This window comes from Haematobia irritans, chromosome 1 (genome assembly GCF_050003625.1).
Source record: "Haematobia irritans isolate KBUSLIRL chromosome 1, ASM5000362v1, whole genome shotgun sequence".
Lineage (NCBI taxonomy): Eukaryota > Metazoa > Arthropoda > Insecta > Diptera > Muscidae > Haematobia > Haematobia irritans.
The window spans coordinates 185432449-185447355 of NC_134397.1; the positions used below are offsets into that span (position 1 = coordinate 185432449).

The 14907-nt window shown below is 34.2% G+C and overlaps 1 protein-coding gene across 4 annotated transcripts in view; it reads left to right on the top strand.

Annotated features, from left to right (window-relative positions):
* LOC142222266 (uncharacterized) overlaps positions 1–14907 on the top strand; it is a 129192-nt gene that overhangs the window by 54411 nt on the left and 59874 nt on the right. For all 4 annotated transcript variants that reach the window (XM_075292299.1, XM_075292298.1, XM_075292301.1 and 1 more), the window contains exon 3: positions 5767–6249. In XM_075292299.1, the coding sequence (XP_075148414.1) occupies positions 5767–6249 (483 nt within the window). The remainder of the gene's footprint in view (positions 1–5766; positions 6250–14907) is intronic.

Sequence of the window (14907 nt, forward strand, 5' to 3'; positions counted from 1 at the left end):
AAGCAAAAATCATTGTTTTTCTGTTTTTTTTTTTCTATAAAAATCTAACGGGAAATAAAAATTTAAAGCAATTGTTTCTTTTTTTGCTGTTGTTTTGAAAATAGTTAAATTGGAGCATTTATGTCGATTCAATTGGGCTGGCACAGATTAATTATCGAGGCCATTTAAGTCTTATATTTAAAAATCATGCTAAAGGCCAGAAATATGGTGATGCTCAAGTGAATTAAATTTTGCTAAAAATGTTTGTTTGCTTGTTAGTCATTCTTTTAAATTCTTTAAAATAATTTGTTGGGCCACAACCCGAATGTTTTAGTCTTCACGCACAGAAAAACCATGTGTGGACTTGGTTGCCGCATCCATTTAATGCTTATCTAGAGCATGTAATTGCCGCAAAAACCATGTATTTTGTCTTTGTAAAAATAGTTTTCGAGCGGAGAAAAATGTATGGTGGCAATAAGCATTTGAATGGTTCTCAAATACCGCAAACATGTTCTATCATTTAAATGATAGAATTTGAGACCATTAAATGGTCGGAAAATCATGTACCTGACCATTCAATTTTTTTTTACTTTTTTCAGGGAAAAAAGTATTTTTATAGGTTAAGTATAGACATGTCTAGAACCATTACATGGCCATAAAGACCATTTACATTTATTCGTGACCATTTAATTTTTTAACTTGTTTGCAGCGAAAAGAATTTTATAAAAACATTGAGCAGGTAGACTTTTTGCGCGTCAGTCGTGTGTTGATTGTTTCTTGGAATGGACGGAGAATACGGATTTACTGTGTTTTGTGTTTATTTATTCAGAAGTGGCACGTGGTTTTATGTGAACACATAACAGGAAAGTGTAATTGAAACAATGCACCTGTTTTTTTGTTCTGCATTTTGCTATATGGTATAATTTATTTTTATTTACAGTTACATGATGTCTGCGTTCGTACATTTGATGAGCTCGATGTAAATATGGAATAATTATTTATTGTTGAAATTGAAATAAAATAGAGTGTGTAAAAATATATGATGTTTGCTTGAACGGCATTATAAATACAAATAAACAATGAATTAGTTTATAAATAAAACAAACAAATAAAATTAATTTTCTGTCTTCTTTTCTCAAGTGGCGTCCTTTATTCGACGATGAAAAAAGTTTTTTCATAAAGATCAAAACATTTTAGGTTGTGACCATGTTCTTTTAACTAGGAGAAAAACATTTTTAATGAATACCATAACATTTTAAATCGTGACCATTGTCTTTTCATTCAAACAAAATTCTTTTTATCAATATAATAACATTTTAGATGAGGACAATTACATTTTTCTTAGAACCATGTTCACTGAGCCAACATGGTTGCAGGTTAAAATGTTACATGCTCGCCGCAAAAATAGCTCCTATCATATTATTTTGCTCTTCGAATATGATTGTGACAATCATGTTTCTTCTCTGCGTGTTTGAAATCGTAATTAACTAATAATTGTTTTATTTTACCACACTGAAAAAGAAGCATGGTCGGTTCCAAAGATTTTGTCTTCGGTTCCAAAGATTTTTTTCTTCACACTAATGATTTTGGCAGTGATTCCGAGCCAAAGAAGCAGAGAATTGTAATAAGGATACAATCACGCAGAGAAGGAATATGATCACCTCAAATATGTTTCTGGAGCAAAATGTTATTTTTGTATGGTGACCATGTAACATATTTGTCACTAAAATGTTATTTTCTCGTCAAATATAACCTGCTGGCCGAAATCAGATACATGATTTCCGAGAAAATAACATAGTTGCGGAAAACATGTTACATGGTCACCACCCAAAAATAACATTTTGCTCTTAAAACATGTTTGAGGTGATCATATTCCTTCTCTGGGTGATAAAGAAACAATTCTCTTTTAAATTTGATTTTTGCGTACTTTAACAAATTTTAATTTATTCGTTTTTTCAACTTTTTTCTTCATGTCCTTTCAAAGTCGTTTAAATACGCGTTAACGACAACTTAAATTTCCGATTTCAGGCAGCACTCAAGGTTTCAAGTAAAAATGTCTCTAAACTAAAGTGTTGAAAAATATCTGCAATTTTTGAACGGGTTTTTGCTTTATAGTAAATATACACAGAAACAATTATCACCAAAATATTCCCAATTGAAAAGTTGATTGAAGTTTAAAACTTTTTCAATTAAAAAATGTATTGATACTATTAACCTTTTAATCAAACTAGAAACATTAAGTCAATGACTGAAATTTTCTACATTTTCAAGAAAAAAATTAATTGATGCAAGTAACTTTTAATCAATCTCGAAAGAATAAGATAGTTAAAAAATTATTGATATTATTTTTAAATGAAACTATCAATTTTTGAATCAAATTAAAAATGATTAAAAATAGTTATAGGAAGTGATTGAAATATGTTATAGTATAGTGCAGAGGTGGGATAATCCACCGCTGAAAAACTTTTTGGTGTTCGGTCGAAGCAGGAATCGAACCCACGACCTTGTGTATCGGTCCATGTTTTGGTATAGCCCCAAATATCTCCCGATTTTGCTTCTTGGACATCTGGAAACTGTATTTTCTATCCGATTTGCCTGAAATTTGAAATCTGGAAGTATTTTATGACCATAAATAGGTGTGCCGAAACTGAGGTGTATCGGTCCATTTTTTGGTATAACCTCATATAGACCGATCTCCCGATTTTTCTTCTTGGACATCTAGAGACCGAAGTTTTTATCCAATTTACCGGAAATTGGAAATCTGGAGGTATTTTGGGTCCATAAAGAGGTGTGTCGAAAATGGACCGTATCGGTCCATGTTTTGGAATAGCCCCTATAAAGACTGATCTCCCGATTTTACTTCTTGGGCTTCTAGAATTCGTAGTTTTCACCCATATCGTCTGAAATTGGAATTCTAGAGGTATTTGAGGAACATTAAGAGGTGGTGAGTATTGGTCCATATTTTGTTATAGCCCCCATATAGACCTACCTCCCGAATTTATTTCTAGGACTTCTAGAATCCGGCTGACCACAAATAGGTCAACCGAATATGGTGTGTGTCGACCCATGTTTTAGTATAGCCTCCACATAGACCGATCTCCAGATTTAACTCCTTGGGCTTCTAGAAACCGTAGTGTTTATCCGATTTGCACAAAACTGTAAATATACTGGTATTTTAGACCCTCCGGTCCATTTGGTAAGGCATCGATATAGACCGATTTAACTTCTTGAGGATACACCCAAAGAAAAAATATTTTCCTCCGGAATTAAATTTTAGACAAACGAAATTCCTCTTTCGTATAAAGTATTTTCGTTTAGAGCAAAAAAGTTGATGATTCTGAGCGGTGTTTGCAGCTGTTAACTCGTAATACACCTGAGTTTTTCCATCGATATGTGACAATGGATGAAACATGGCTCCATCACTACACCCCTGAGTCCAATCGACAGTCGGCTGAGTGGACAGCGACCGGTGAACCGGCTCCGAAGCGTGAAAAGACTCAAAAGTCCGCTGGCAAAGTAATGGCCTCTGTTTTTTGGGATGCGCATGGGATAATTTTTATCGATTATCTTGAGAAGGGAAAAACCATCAACAGTGACTATTTTATGGCATTCTTGGAGCGTTTGAAGGTCGAAATCGCGGCAAAACGGCCCCATATGAAGAAGAAAAGTGTTGTGTCACCAAGACAACGCACCGTGCCACAAGTCATTGAGAACGATGGCAAAAATTCATGAATCTCCAGATCTGGCCCCAGCGACTTTTTCTTGTTCTCAGACCTCAAAAGGATGCTCGCAGTGAAAAAATTTGGCTGCAATGAAGAGGTGATCGCCGAAACTGAGGCCTATTTTGAGGCAAAACCGAAGGAGTACCACCAAATTTGGTATCAAAAATTGGAAGGTCGTTATTAAGGGTGATACGGTCAAAATTTGGTCAAGGGAAAACGCGTGTAAATCGGTGAAATCGTTTATTTAAAAAATCAAATTAAATTTCTTTTTCAAGTTCAATTAGTATAAAATTCAGGAAAAATATTCAGTTAGGCTTTCGCTTTTCCAAATCCGAATTGCCGGGCCTCACGCTTGACACCTGCCATCAGATTTTGTACAGCCACCTTGTCCACCTTCTTTGCCGCAGAAAGCCAGTTTGCCTTGAACTGCTGCTCGTCCTTAGCAGTTTTTTGGTCTTCTTTAGGTTCCGCTTGACAATAGCCCAGTATTTCTCAATTGGGCGGAGCTCTGGCGTGTTGGGAGGGTTCTTGTCCTTGGGAACCACATGCACGTTGTTGGCGGCGTACCACTCCATGGCCTTTTTACCGTAATGGCAAGATGCCAAATCCGGCCAAAACAGTACGGAACAATCGTGTTTCTTGAGGAAAGGCAGCAGACGTTTATTCAAACACTCTTTCACGTAAATTTCTTGGTTGACAGTCCCGGAAGCTATGAAAATGCTGCTTTTCAAGCCACAGGTACAGATGGCTTGCCAAACCAGATATTTCTTTGCGAACTTTGACAGTTTTATGTGCTTGAAAATATCTGCTACCTTTCCCCTTCCTTTTGCCGTATAAAACTCCTGTCCCGGAAGCTGCTTGTAGTCGGCTTTGACGTAGGTTTCGTCGTCCATTACCACCCAGTCAAACTTCGTCAGCATCGTCGTGTACAGCCTCCGGGATCGCGCTTTGGCCGTCGTATTTTGTTTATCATCGTGATTTGGAGTCACTACCTTCTTGTAAGTCGATAGTCCGGCTCGTTTTTTGGCTCGATGCACGGTTGTAGACGATACACCCAGCTTATTTGCGGCATCTCGGAGAGAGAGGTTAGGGTTTCGCTTGAAACTACCGGCAACTCTCTTTGTCGTCTCAGCGGCTTCCGGTTTTCGATTTCCCCCCGATCCAGACTTCCTGGCTGTCGACAAACGTTCCCCAAACACTTTAATTACATTTGTAATGGTTGATTTGGCAACTTTTAGCGATTTTGCCAGCTTTGCGTGCGAGTAGCTCGGATTTTCGCGATGCGCGAGCAAAATTTTGATACGCTGCTCTTCTTGCTTGGACGGCATTTTGACAACTGAAGAGTGAATTCCAAAATCAAAATAGGAGCAACATTCACACACACCTTCAAAATGAGGGGTGTTCAGGTTTTTTAAATGCAAAATTGAAAGAAATACGTCAAGTTTATATTGACCAAATTTTGACCGTATTACCCTTTAATCGTTGTATCGCTCTTGAAGGGAACTATGTTGAATAATAAAAACGAATTTTGACAATAAATGTGTTTTTCTTTGTTAGACCGGGGACTTATCAGCCAACCTGTAACTTGTTTTACACATGAAAAATCAAAACTTCGATTTTATAAAATTAGAAACAAAGTCAAAGTCGACTTGAAAACAGTTTGAGCAAAAATTCAAAATTCAAATTTGAATACGATTCCAATTCTCCTACAAATATCCCTCAAATCACGTATGTTTCTAAACATTCTTACAACTATGCCTTTAAATTACCCATTGGTATTTAATTTAATGACTACTTACATCATTTAAACTGGTTGTTAGCACCCTTTACAAATTTTTCTAATTCCCTGCCACAAAAGAAGCAACGTTTCCCATTACAAGGATATCAAATAAATTAAGTTTCCACTTACTTTACAAACCCTCATTAAACTGATGAATAACTGGATGTACAAGGAGACAGTAGAAAAGGAAATAAACCATTATTATTATTTACAAACCATTCATTACACTTTCATTCTTTGCCATTATAAATGAGCTCTTTTCCTTTTTATTCCCTTTCGTTGTAGTGCTACGATCTGCCTTTTGAGCTTAACGTCCAATGTCAAAGGTGAAAAGGCACAATTAGCAAAATCAACGGACACGGACACTAGCAATCGCAAGGATACATCCACGTCTATAGTGGAGCCATCTGTTGGAGCATCAACTACAAGTTCACCTCCAACAACAAAAACAACAACAGCTCAATCTAACATTTACCGAATTAAAAGACTGAATCTCTCAAAGGATAAACCAAAATTACGCAAACAACAACGAATGGATGGACATGCAGAGTATCTGCAATCAAAACAACATCCATCACTAATACAGCAAGACATCAGTAGCAGCGGCAGCGGCAGCAAGGGCGTCAATAGCCAAATTCATTATGCAGATGAATTGAAGGATATGCAAGAGAAACCCAAGGCAAATGCTCGCCCATCCATTAAGGCCAAAGGAAAGAAAATGAAGAATATGGGAAAATTTTCACATGGATTAAATAAGAAATTATTAAAGTGAGTAGTAAAATTTAGCTCTATTTAAATCTATTTATCATTTATAATTTGGTGTAAGCCATAATCTTCTAGTATGTTATCTACACTGAAAAAAACCTAACTAGTTTTAAAGATCTGGTGTTTAATTTAATGGTCATTAGTATTGATTCCGACACTCAGCACAAAATGTTCGTACTATTTAAAGGGTGATACGGTCAAAATTTGGTCAAGGGAAAACGCGTGTAAATCGGTGAAATCGTTTTTTTTTTAAATCAAATTAAATTTCTTTTTCAAGTTCAATTAGTATAAAATTCAGGAAAAATATTCAGTTAGCGTTTCGCTTTTCCAAATCCGAATTACCGGGCCTCACGCTTGGCACCTGCCATCAGATTTTGTACAGCCACCTTGTCCACCTTCTTCGCCGCAGAAAGCCAGTTTGCCTTGAACTGCTGCTCGTCCTTAGCAGTTTTGTTGGTCTTCTTTAGGTTCCGCTTGACAATAGCCCAGTATTTCTCAATTGGGCGGAGCTCTGGCGTGTTGGGAGGGTTCTTGTCCTTGGTAACCACCTGCACGTTGTTGGCGGCGTACCACTCCATGGCCTTTTTACCGTAATGGCAAGATGCCAAATCCGGCCAAAACAGTACGGAACAACCGTGTTTCTTCAGGAAAGGCAGCAGACGTCTATTCAAACACTCTTTCACGTAAATTTCTTGGTTGACAGTCCCGGAAGCTATGAAAATGCTGCTTTTCAAACCACGGGTACAGATGGCTTGCCAAACCAGATATTTCTTTGCGAACTTTGACAGTTTTGTGTGCTTGAAAATATCTGCTACCTTTCCCCTTCCTTTTGCCGTATAAAACTCCTGTCCCGGAAGCTGCTTGTAGTCGGCTTTGACGTAGGTTTCGTCGTCCATTACCACGCAGTCAAACTTCGTCAGCATCGTCGTGTACAGCCTCCGGGATCGCGCTTTGGCCGTCGTATTTTGTTTATCATCGCGATTTGGAGTCACTACCTTCTTGTAAGTCGATAGTCCGGCTCGTTTTTTGGCTCGATGCACGGTTGTAGACGATACACCCAGCTTATTTGCGGCATCTCGAAGAGAGAGGTTAGGGTTTCGCTTGAAACTACCGGCAACTCTCTTTGTCGTCTCAGCGGCTTCCGGTTTTCGATTTCCCCCCGATCCAGACTTCCTGGCTGTCGACAAACGTTCCCCAAACACTTTAATTACATTTGTAACGGTTGATTTGGCAACTTTTATCGATTTTGCCAGCTTTGCGTGCGAGTAGCTCGGATTTTCGCGATGCGCGAGCAAAATCTTGATACGCTGCTCTTCTTGCTTGGACGGCATTTTGACAACTGAAGAGCGAAATCCAAAATCAAAATAGGAGCAACATTCTACACACACACACCTTCAAAATGAGGGGTGTTCAGGTTTTTTAAATGCAAAATTGAAAGAAATACGTCAAGTTTATATTGACCAAATTTTGACCGTATCACCCTTTACGACCAACATACAAATTCTTTGTACACTTGCAAAAAGATTTCAAAAGATTCCAAAGATTTCATTCCTTTAAAATACGAATGCGAATTTGGCTTAGCATAGAAGACGCATTTCTCTGCTACAAAGTTTTTTCCAAAATCGATAAAGATTTCAATGAAGTCGTGAAGTTGTCCTTATAGTTAAGTGATTCGACCTATATATATATCTATATATCTTTACATGAAAGAAAATGTTGTTTGACTAAAGTCAAATTAGCTTAAAAATTTGTTGACCTTTGGTATCTTAAATAGAAAGCAATAAGTACACTGAAAAAAATATTTACGTGATATTGCAGATTATGCAACCTAAATTTTAGGTTAAAGGACAAATTTCTTTAAAATAATGACATTTTAATTAAAAAAAGTTTATAATCTTTACTTCAAAAATTTGTTTAATTAAATTGTAAATTGTGTTAAAGTCACATGTCTTTGAACTAAATTTCCTTAAAATAAAGAACACATTTTTGATTTAAAGAAATCGTACTTAAATTAACTGAAATATTGAATCTTTTGATTTAAGATCAAAATATAGGATAAGACTTATTTTGAAGATTTTGCATCTGTGATTTAAAGTTTTTTTGGAATTAAGAAAACATTTTTACTTTGAAGTACCCTCTATAATTTGAATTTTTAAACTGGCAATTGTTTGTACGTGAATAGCTTTATTAATATACCGTGATAATAAAATGAAAATTCAATAAATGAGATCTGAATCCTAATTTTAATTTTATTGATCCTAGATTTAAGGCCAGATAGGTCGCTAAAAAATGTCTTTATTTTAAAGAAGCCGCATCTTTGGCTCGGAATCAATACCAAAATCGTTGGAGTGTATATACAGCAGTAAGTTCGGTCGGGCCGAATCTTAAATACCCACTTTCCTTTGAAAATTCGTCGTCATAGCGGGTTACTTGATAATATATAGAATTTCAGCGGGTTTCATGACAAATATTCTCCCAAGCAGATCAGTTCAACCAGTACGAGAAGTAAAATCTGGAAATTTTATATTCAGTTTCAAGAAATTTTTATGATCAGTGCGCCTTCTACATCGGTCTATATGACAGTTCTAGAATCTAGACTCCAATCGGAGGGCCTCCTTATAAGGGGGCTATATCAAAACCTGTACCGATACACAATATATTCAGCACCTCTATTTATACTCCTAAAAAACATCCAGATTTCCAATTTCAGGCAAATTGGATAAAAAACTACGGATCCTAGAAGTTCAAGAAGTAAAATCGGGAGATCGGTCTATATGGGGGCTATATCAAAGCATGGATCTATTTGTGGTCCTAAAATACTTCTTGATTTCCAATTTTAGGCAAATTGGATAACAACAACAGATTCTAGAAGCTCAAAAAGTTAAACCGGGAGATCGGTCTATACGGGGGCTATACTAAAACATGGGCCCATAATAACCATTTTCGACACACGTATTTGTGATCCTAAAATACCTCTAGATTTCCAATTTTAGGCAAATTGGATAAAAAAAACTACGGATTCTAGAAGCTCAAGAAGTAAAATCGGGAGATCGGTCTATATGGGGGCTATACCGAAAAATAGACCGATACTCACCATTTTCGGCACACCACTTTATGGTCCTAAATATCTCTCGATTTCCAATTTTAGGCAAATTGGATAAAAAAATACGGATTCTAGAAGTTCAAGAAGTAAAATCGGGAGATCGGTCTAAATGGGAGCTATACTAAAACATGGGCCCATAATCACCATTTTCGGCACACCTATTTATGGTCCTAAATATCTCTCGATTTCCAATTTTAGGCAAATTGGATAAAAAAATACGGATTCTAGAAGTTCAAGAAGTAAAATCGGGAGATCGGTCTATATGGGAGCTATACTAAAACATGGACCCATAATCACCATTTTCGGCACACCTATTTATGGTCCTAAAATACATTTAGATTTCCAATTTCAGGCAAATTGGATAAAAACTACGGATTCTAGAAGCTCAAGAAGTAAAATCGGGAGATCGGTCTATATGGGAGCTATACCAAAACATGGACCGATTAGCCCATATTCGAACTTGACCTGCCTGCAGACAAAATAACATCACGATATTTTTATTATTGAAGACCGTAGCGTGATTACAGACAGATAGCCAGACGGACATGGTTATATCGTCTTAGAATTTCTCCCGATCAAGAATATATATACTTTATATAGTCGGAAATCGATATTTCTATATTCTACAAACGTAATGACAAGCTTATTATACTCCCATCACCATACTATGGTGGTGGGTATAAAAAAGCGTTTAAAAATGAAAAGCAGCTCTTTCAACACTTTAATTGAAAAATGTTTTGTACTTGAAACGTAGCATAATTACTACTTGAAGTTGAGTTTGAATTTGGAAATTAATTTCGCCGTTAACATGTTTTTAAAGGAAATTTAGAGCACATGGTATTAATACGAAATTCTTAAGCTGAAAGCGGATTATTTCTTAAATGGATACATCGGTTAATTCCTCACTCTTTTGACTCAACTGAAAGAACACCGGTCGTTTTAAGTGCTATAGGAGGGAGCCACTGTGGTGCAATGGTTAGCATGCCCTCCTTGCATACACAAGATCGTGGGTTCGATTCCTACTTCGACCGAACACCAAAAAGTTTTTCAGCGGTGGATTATCCCACCTCAGTAATGCTCGTGACATTTCTGAGTGTTTTAAAGCTTCTCTAAGTGGTTTTACTGCAATGTGGAACGCCGTTCGGACTCGGCTATAAAAAGGAGGTCCCTTGTCATTGAGATTAACATGGAATCGGGCAGCACTCAGTGATACGAGAGAAGTTCACCAATGTGGTATCACAATGGACTGAATAGTCTAAGTGAGCCTGATACATCGGGCAGCCACCTAACCTCACCTAAGTGCTATAGGAAAATTAAAAAAAAATACACATACACACAAAATTCAGACAAATTCGTGAAATCTTTATTTCAATCGATAGTAAAGTCCATATAATTTAATGTTTGAAGACTCCCTACGGGAAATGGAACAACCACAGGACCGGTACAGGACTAGTACCTAGTGTGTATGGACCAGTCCCAGTTCTGGTCAAAATATATGGAAGGGACCGGTCATTTTAACATGGGTTTGTCATTGACGGGGTAAATTTACACTTTAGGACACGTCTTGGACTAATTCCAAAGGACACGTCCTGGGACAATATAGCAAGAGCACCCCATAGACAGGTCCTCAGGAACCACTCTCGGACAAACTCTTAGAAATATGTTTCATTTTGGGCATCCGAATCGCATTCCAACGTTTGAAATATGTCGAACAGTCTGATAATTTTCTGTCACTAAATGTGTAGATCCAATAATATTTTAATATCAAGCGAGTTCGGAAATCAATAAATTAAGACTATTTAAAATTTCAACTAACTGGAGCACCGGTACCAGTTCTGTGATAGGTCCGTCAGTGGCAATTTGCACCAATTTTCCGTAGGGCTATTTCATCCAAATGTTGACCGTTACTGCGCCTCAAATGGTACATCCGCATAGTCCTATTTTGGCATGCTATTTTGCAATATTTCAACCGGTATTTCACGAATAAATGTTGTCTTCCAATGCGTCAATTGAAGCGTGTTTGTCAGTATAGCCCCACACAAAAATAGTCGATAGGTGTAAAATCGATCTTAATAACTCCATCCAATTGGCTACAATCTACCGGGCACACACCATTCACAGTGACGTTACGACCAGTGTTGTCAGTATTTTTCTGGCTCTTGTCCCCAAATTACGTCCCCAAAAATCATCAATTTAAATTTAAATTCTTCACAAAAATCCCCAATACATTTTTGACAATTTTATTGAAAACAAAAATAAAGCAAAAGGCTCTGCTCTATAGAAATAAAACTTTGAGAAAATTTTGTATAGAAGTAAAATTTTGACAAAATTTTCTATAGAAATAAAATTTTGATAAAATTTTCTATAGAAATAAAATTTTGACAAAATTTTGTATAGAAATAAAATTTTGTAAAATCTTCTATAGAAAAAAAATATTGATAAACTTTTCTATAGAAATAAAATTTTGACAAAATTTTCTATAGAAATAAAAATTTGACAAAATGTTCTATAAAAATAAAATGTTGACAAAAGTTTCTATAGAAACAAACATTTGACAAAATCTTCTATAGAAATAAAAATTTGACAAAATTTTCTATGGAAATAAAATTTTGACAAAATATTCTATAGACATAAAATTTGACAAAATTTTCTATGGAAATCAAATTTTGACAAAATTTTCTATAGATATTAAATTTTTACAAAATTTTGTATAGAAATAAAATTTTGACAAAATTTTGTAAGGAAATAAAATTTTGACAAAATTTTCTATAGGAATAAAATTTTGATAAAATTTTCTATAGAAATAAAATTTTGACAAAATTTTCTATAGAAATAAAATTTTGATAAAATTTTCTATAGAAACAAAATATTGATAAAATTTTCTATAGAAATAAAATTTTGACAAAATTTTCTATAGAAATAAAAAAGTTTCTATAGAAACTTTGTAAGGAAATAAAATTTTGACAAAATTTTCTATAGGAATAAAATTTTGATAAAATTTTCTATAGAAATAAAATTTTGACAAAATTTTCTATAGAAATAAAATTTTGATAAAATTTTCTATAGAAACAAAATATTGATAAAATTTTCTATAGAAACAAAATATTGATAAAATTTTCTATAGAAATAAAATTTTGACAAAATTTTCTATAGAAATAAAATTTTGATAAAATTTTCTATAGAAACAAAATATTGATAAAATTTTCTATAGAAACAAAATATTGATAAAATTTTTTACAGAAATAATATTTTGACAAAATTTTCTATAGAAATAAAAATTTGACAAAATTTTCTATAGAAATAAAATTTTAACAAAATTTTCTATGGAAATAAAATTTTGACAACATTTTCTATAGACATAAAATTTGGCAAAATTTTTTATAGAAATAAAATTTTGACAAAATTTTCTATAGAAATAAAATTTTGACAAATTTTTTTATAGAAATAAACTTTTGACAAAATTTTCTATAGAAATAAAATTTTGACAAAATTTTCTATACAAATAAAATTTTGACAAAATTTTCTATACAAATAAAATTTTAACAAAATTTTCTATAGAAATAAAATTTTGACAAAATTTTCTATAGAAATAATATTTTGTCCAAATTTTCTATAAAAATAAAACTTTTACAAAATTTCTTATAGAAAAAACATTTTGTTAAAAAAGATTAAACCGATTTCTCGAAAAAATCCCCACGAAAATCCCCAAATTTATGGAAATTCCCCATCAAGTCCCCAAGTCCCCAACTCAAAAATTTCGTCCCCATTCACGAAAAAGTATCCCCAATTTTGGGAAAAATCCCCAATATTGGCAACACTGGTTACGACTCGCATGATCTTTGAAGAAGTACGGTCCAATGATTACACCAGTCCATAAACCGCAACAAACTGTAATTTGTGATCAAAGTATTCTTAGTTTTAGTCCCCTTGACTTCAAATTTGGCACAAGTATGTGTTTTGGGTCAGAATAGAACCCTATTGATTTTGGAAATCTGTTCAGATTTATATATAGCTCCTATATATATATATATATCACCCAATATGTACTTATATGGATCCAGAGGCCAGAGTTTTTATATGGATTCTCAACTAAAATAAAACTTAATTCTTATACCCACCACCATAGAATGGTGATGGAGGTATAATAAGTCGCTCATTCCGTTCAGGGAGAAATTCTAAGACGATATAACCATGCCCGTCAAAATATTCTTCATTCTTTAACTTCCAGCATACTCTCTAGATCTCTCTTTCTAAACACATATATGTTAGGCTATTTCTAAATTAGTATATGTTTGCATCCAAACATATTATATTTATTAAAATTTTATATCCCAAACATAATTTGTTCTAACATATTAACATATATGTCCCAAACATGTTATGATAGTTTATGAATATTATATGCTTGCACATAAAAATAATGTGTTAAAAAATTTAAGTCACAAACATATAATTTTTACACCCAAACGTATGAAAAACAGTCTTTTACGTCTGTGTACGACGGAGAGTTTTGAAAGGAAACTATTGTCTTTGATTCTTGTTGGTGGGTTTTTAAGATTCGGCCCGGCCGAATACATGTTTTATATTAGCCTGATGACTGTTTTTTATTTTAATTGCTTGTCATGGGAATTGTTGACGATGACCCTCTTAACAGATTTTGCACTGCCAGAACGTTAGCACTGAACGATATTTTATGTGTGAACTCAACTCTACATTCTAAGGTAATTGAATGATTAATGGGCATTTCGTTTGTGACCTCAGGCTACAATGGCATGTTTTTAAGTGGCCTAAACAAATAAACCTTACATAATTGCTTGAGAATTTTGACGCAACTCCAAGTCAACAACGTTCGTAGTTAAATGATAAATACGAAAGTGTCAACTCAAAGAAAGTTATAATAAATGTTGTAAACATTTTGGAAAAATATTCGAATTAGTTGGGTTTTAGCGTTGTTATAAATAATTGTTTTGCCACATTTATAAATAGTTTATATTTCAAAAGACTTAATATGTTGTTGAACTTTCTAGATACTATGGGATTTGTTTTTTTTTTTTTGTATTTTGATTTAATTTAAAAATTTCATTTTGTTTGGGTGTTTTACATACATAATTAAATGCACTTAGAAGTAAGTATGAGCAATTTTTAATCCGGTTTAAGTCGTTTCGATTAACGTCGTCAAATTCCGGAACCAATCACGACGTAAATCGAGGGATTACTGTATATGTTTGCATCCACACATATTATATTAAAAAAAAAGTTATGTCCCAAACATAATATCTTCTAACATATTAGCATATATGTCGCAAACATGTTATGCTAGCTTATTATATGTCTGCACTTAAAAATAATGTGCTCAAAATTTTAAATCCAAACATATAATGTTTACACCGAAAAATTATGAAAAACAATCTTATTCGTCCGTGTGTATATGTTTCGAAGCCTTTTAATGCGACCATTTTTTGAGTGTATAAATATCCCTTGAATTTTAAATGTTTTGCCGATTTTAGCTTGCAAGGGAAAGTTACTACTTTTAAAGGGCGAACTTACTCACAGTGGAC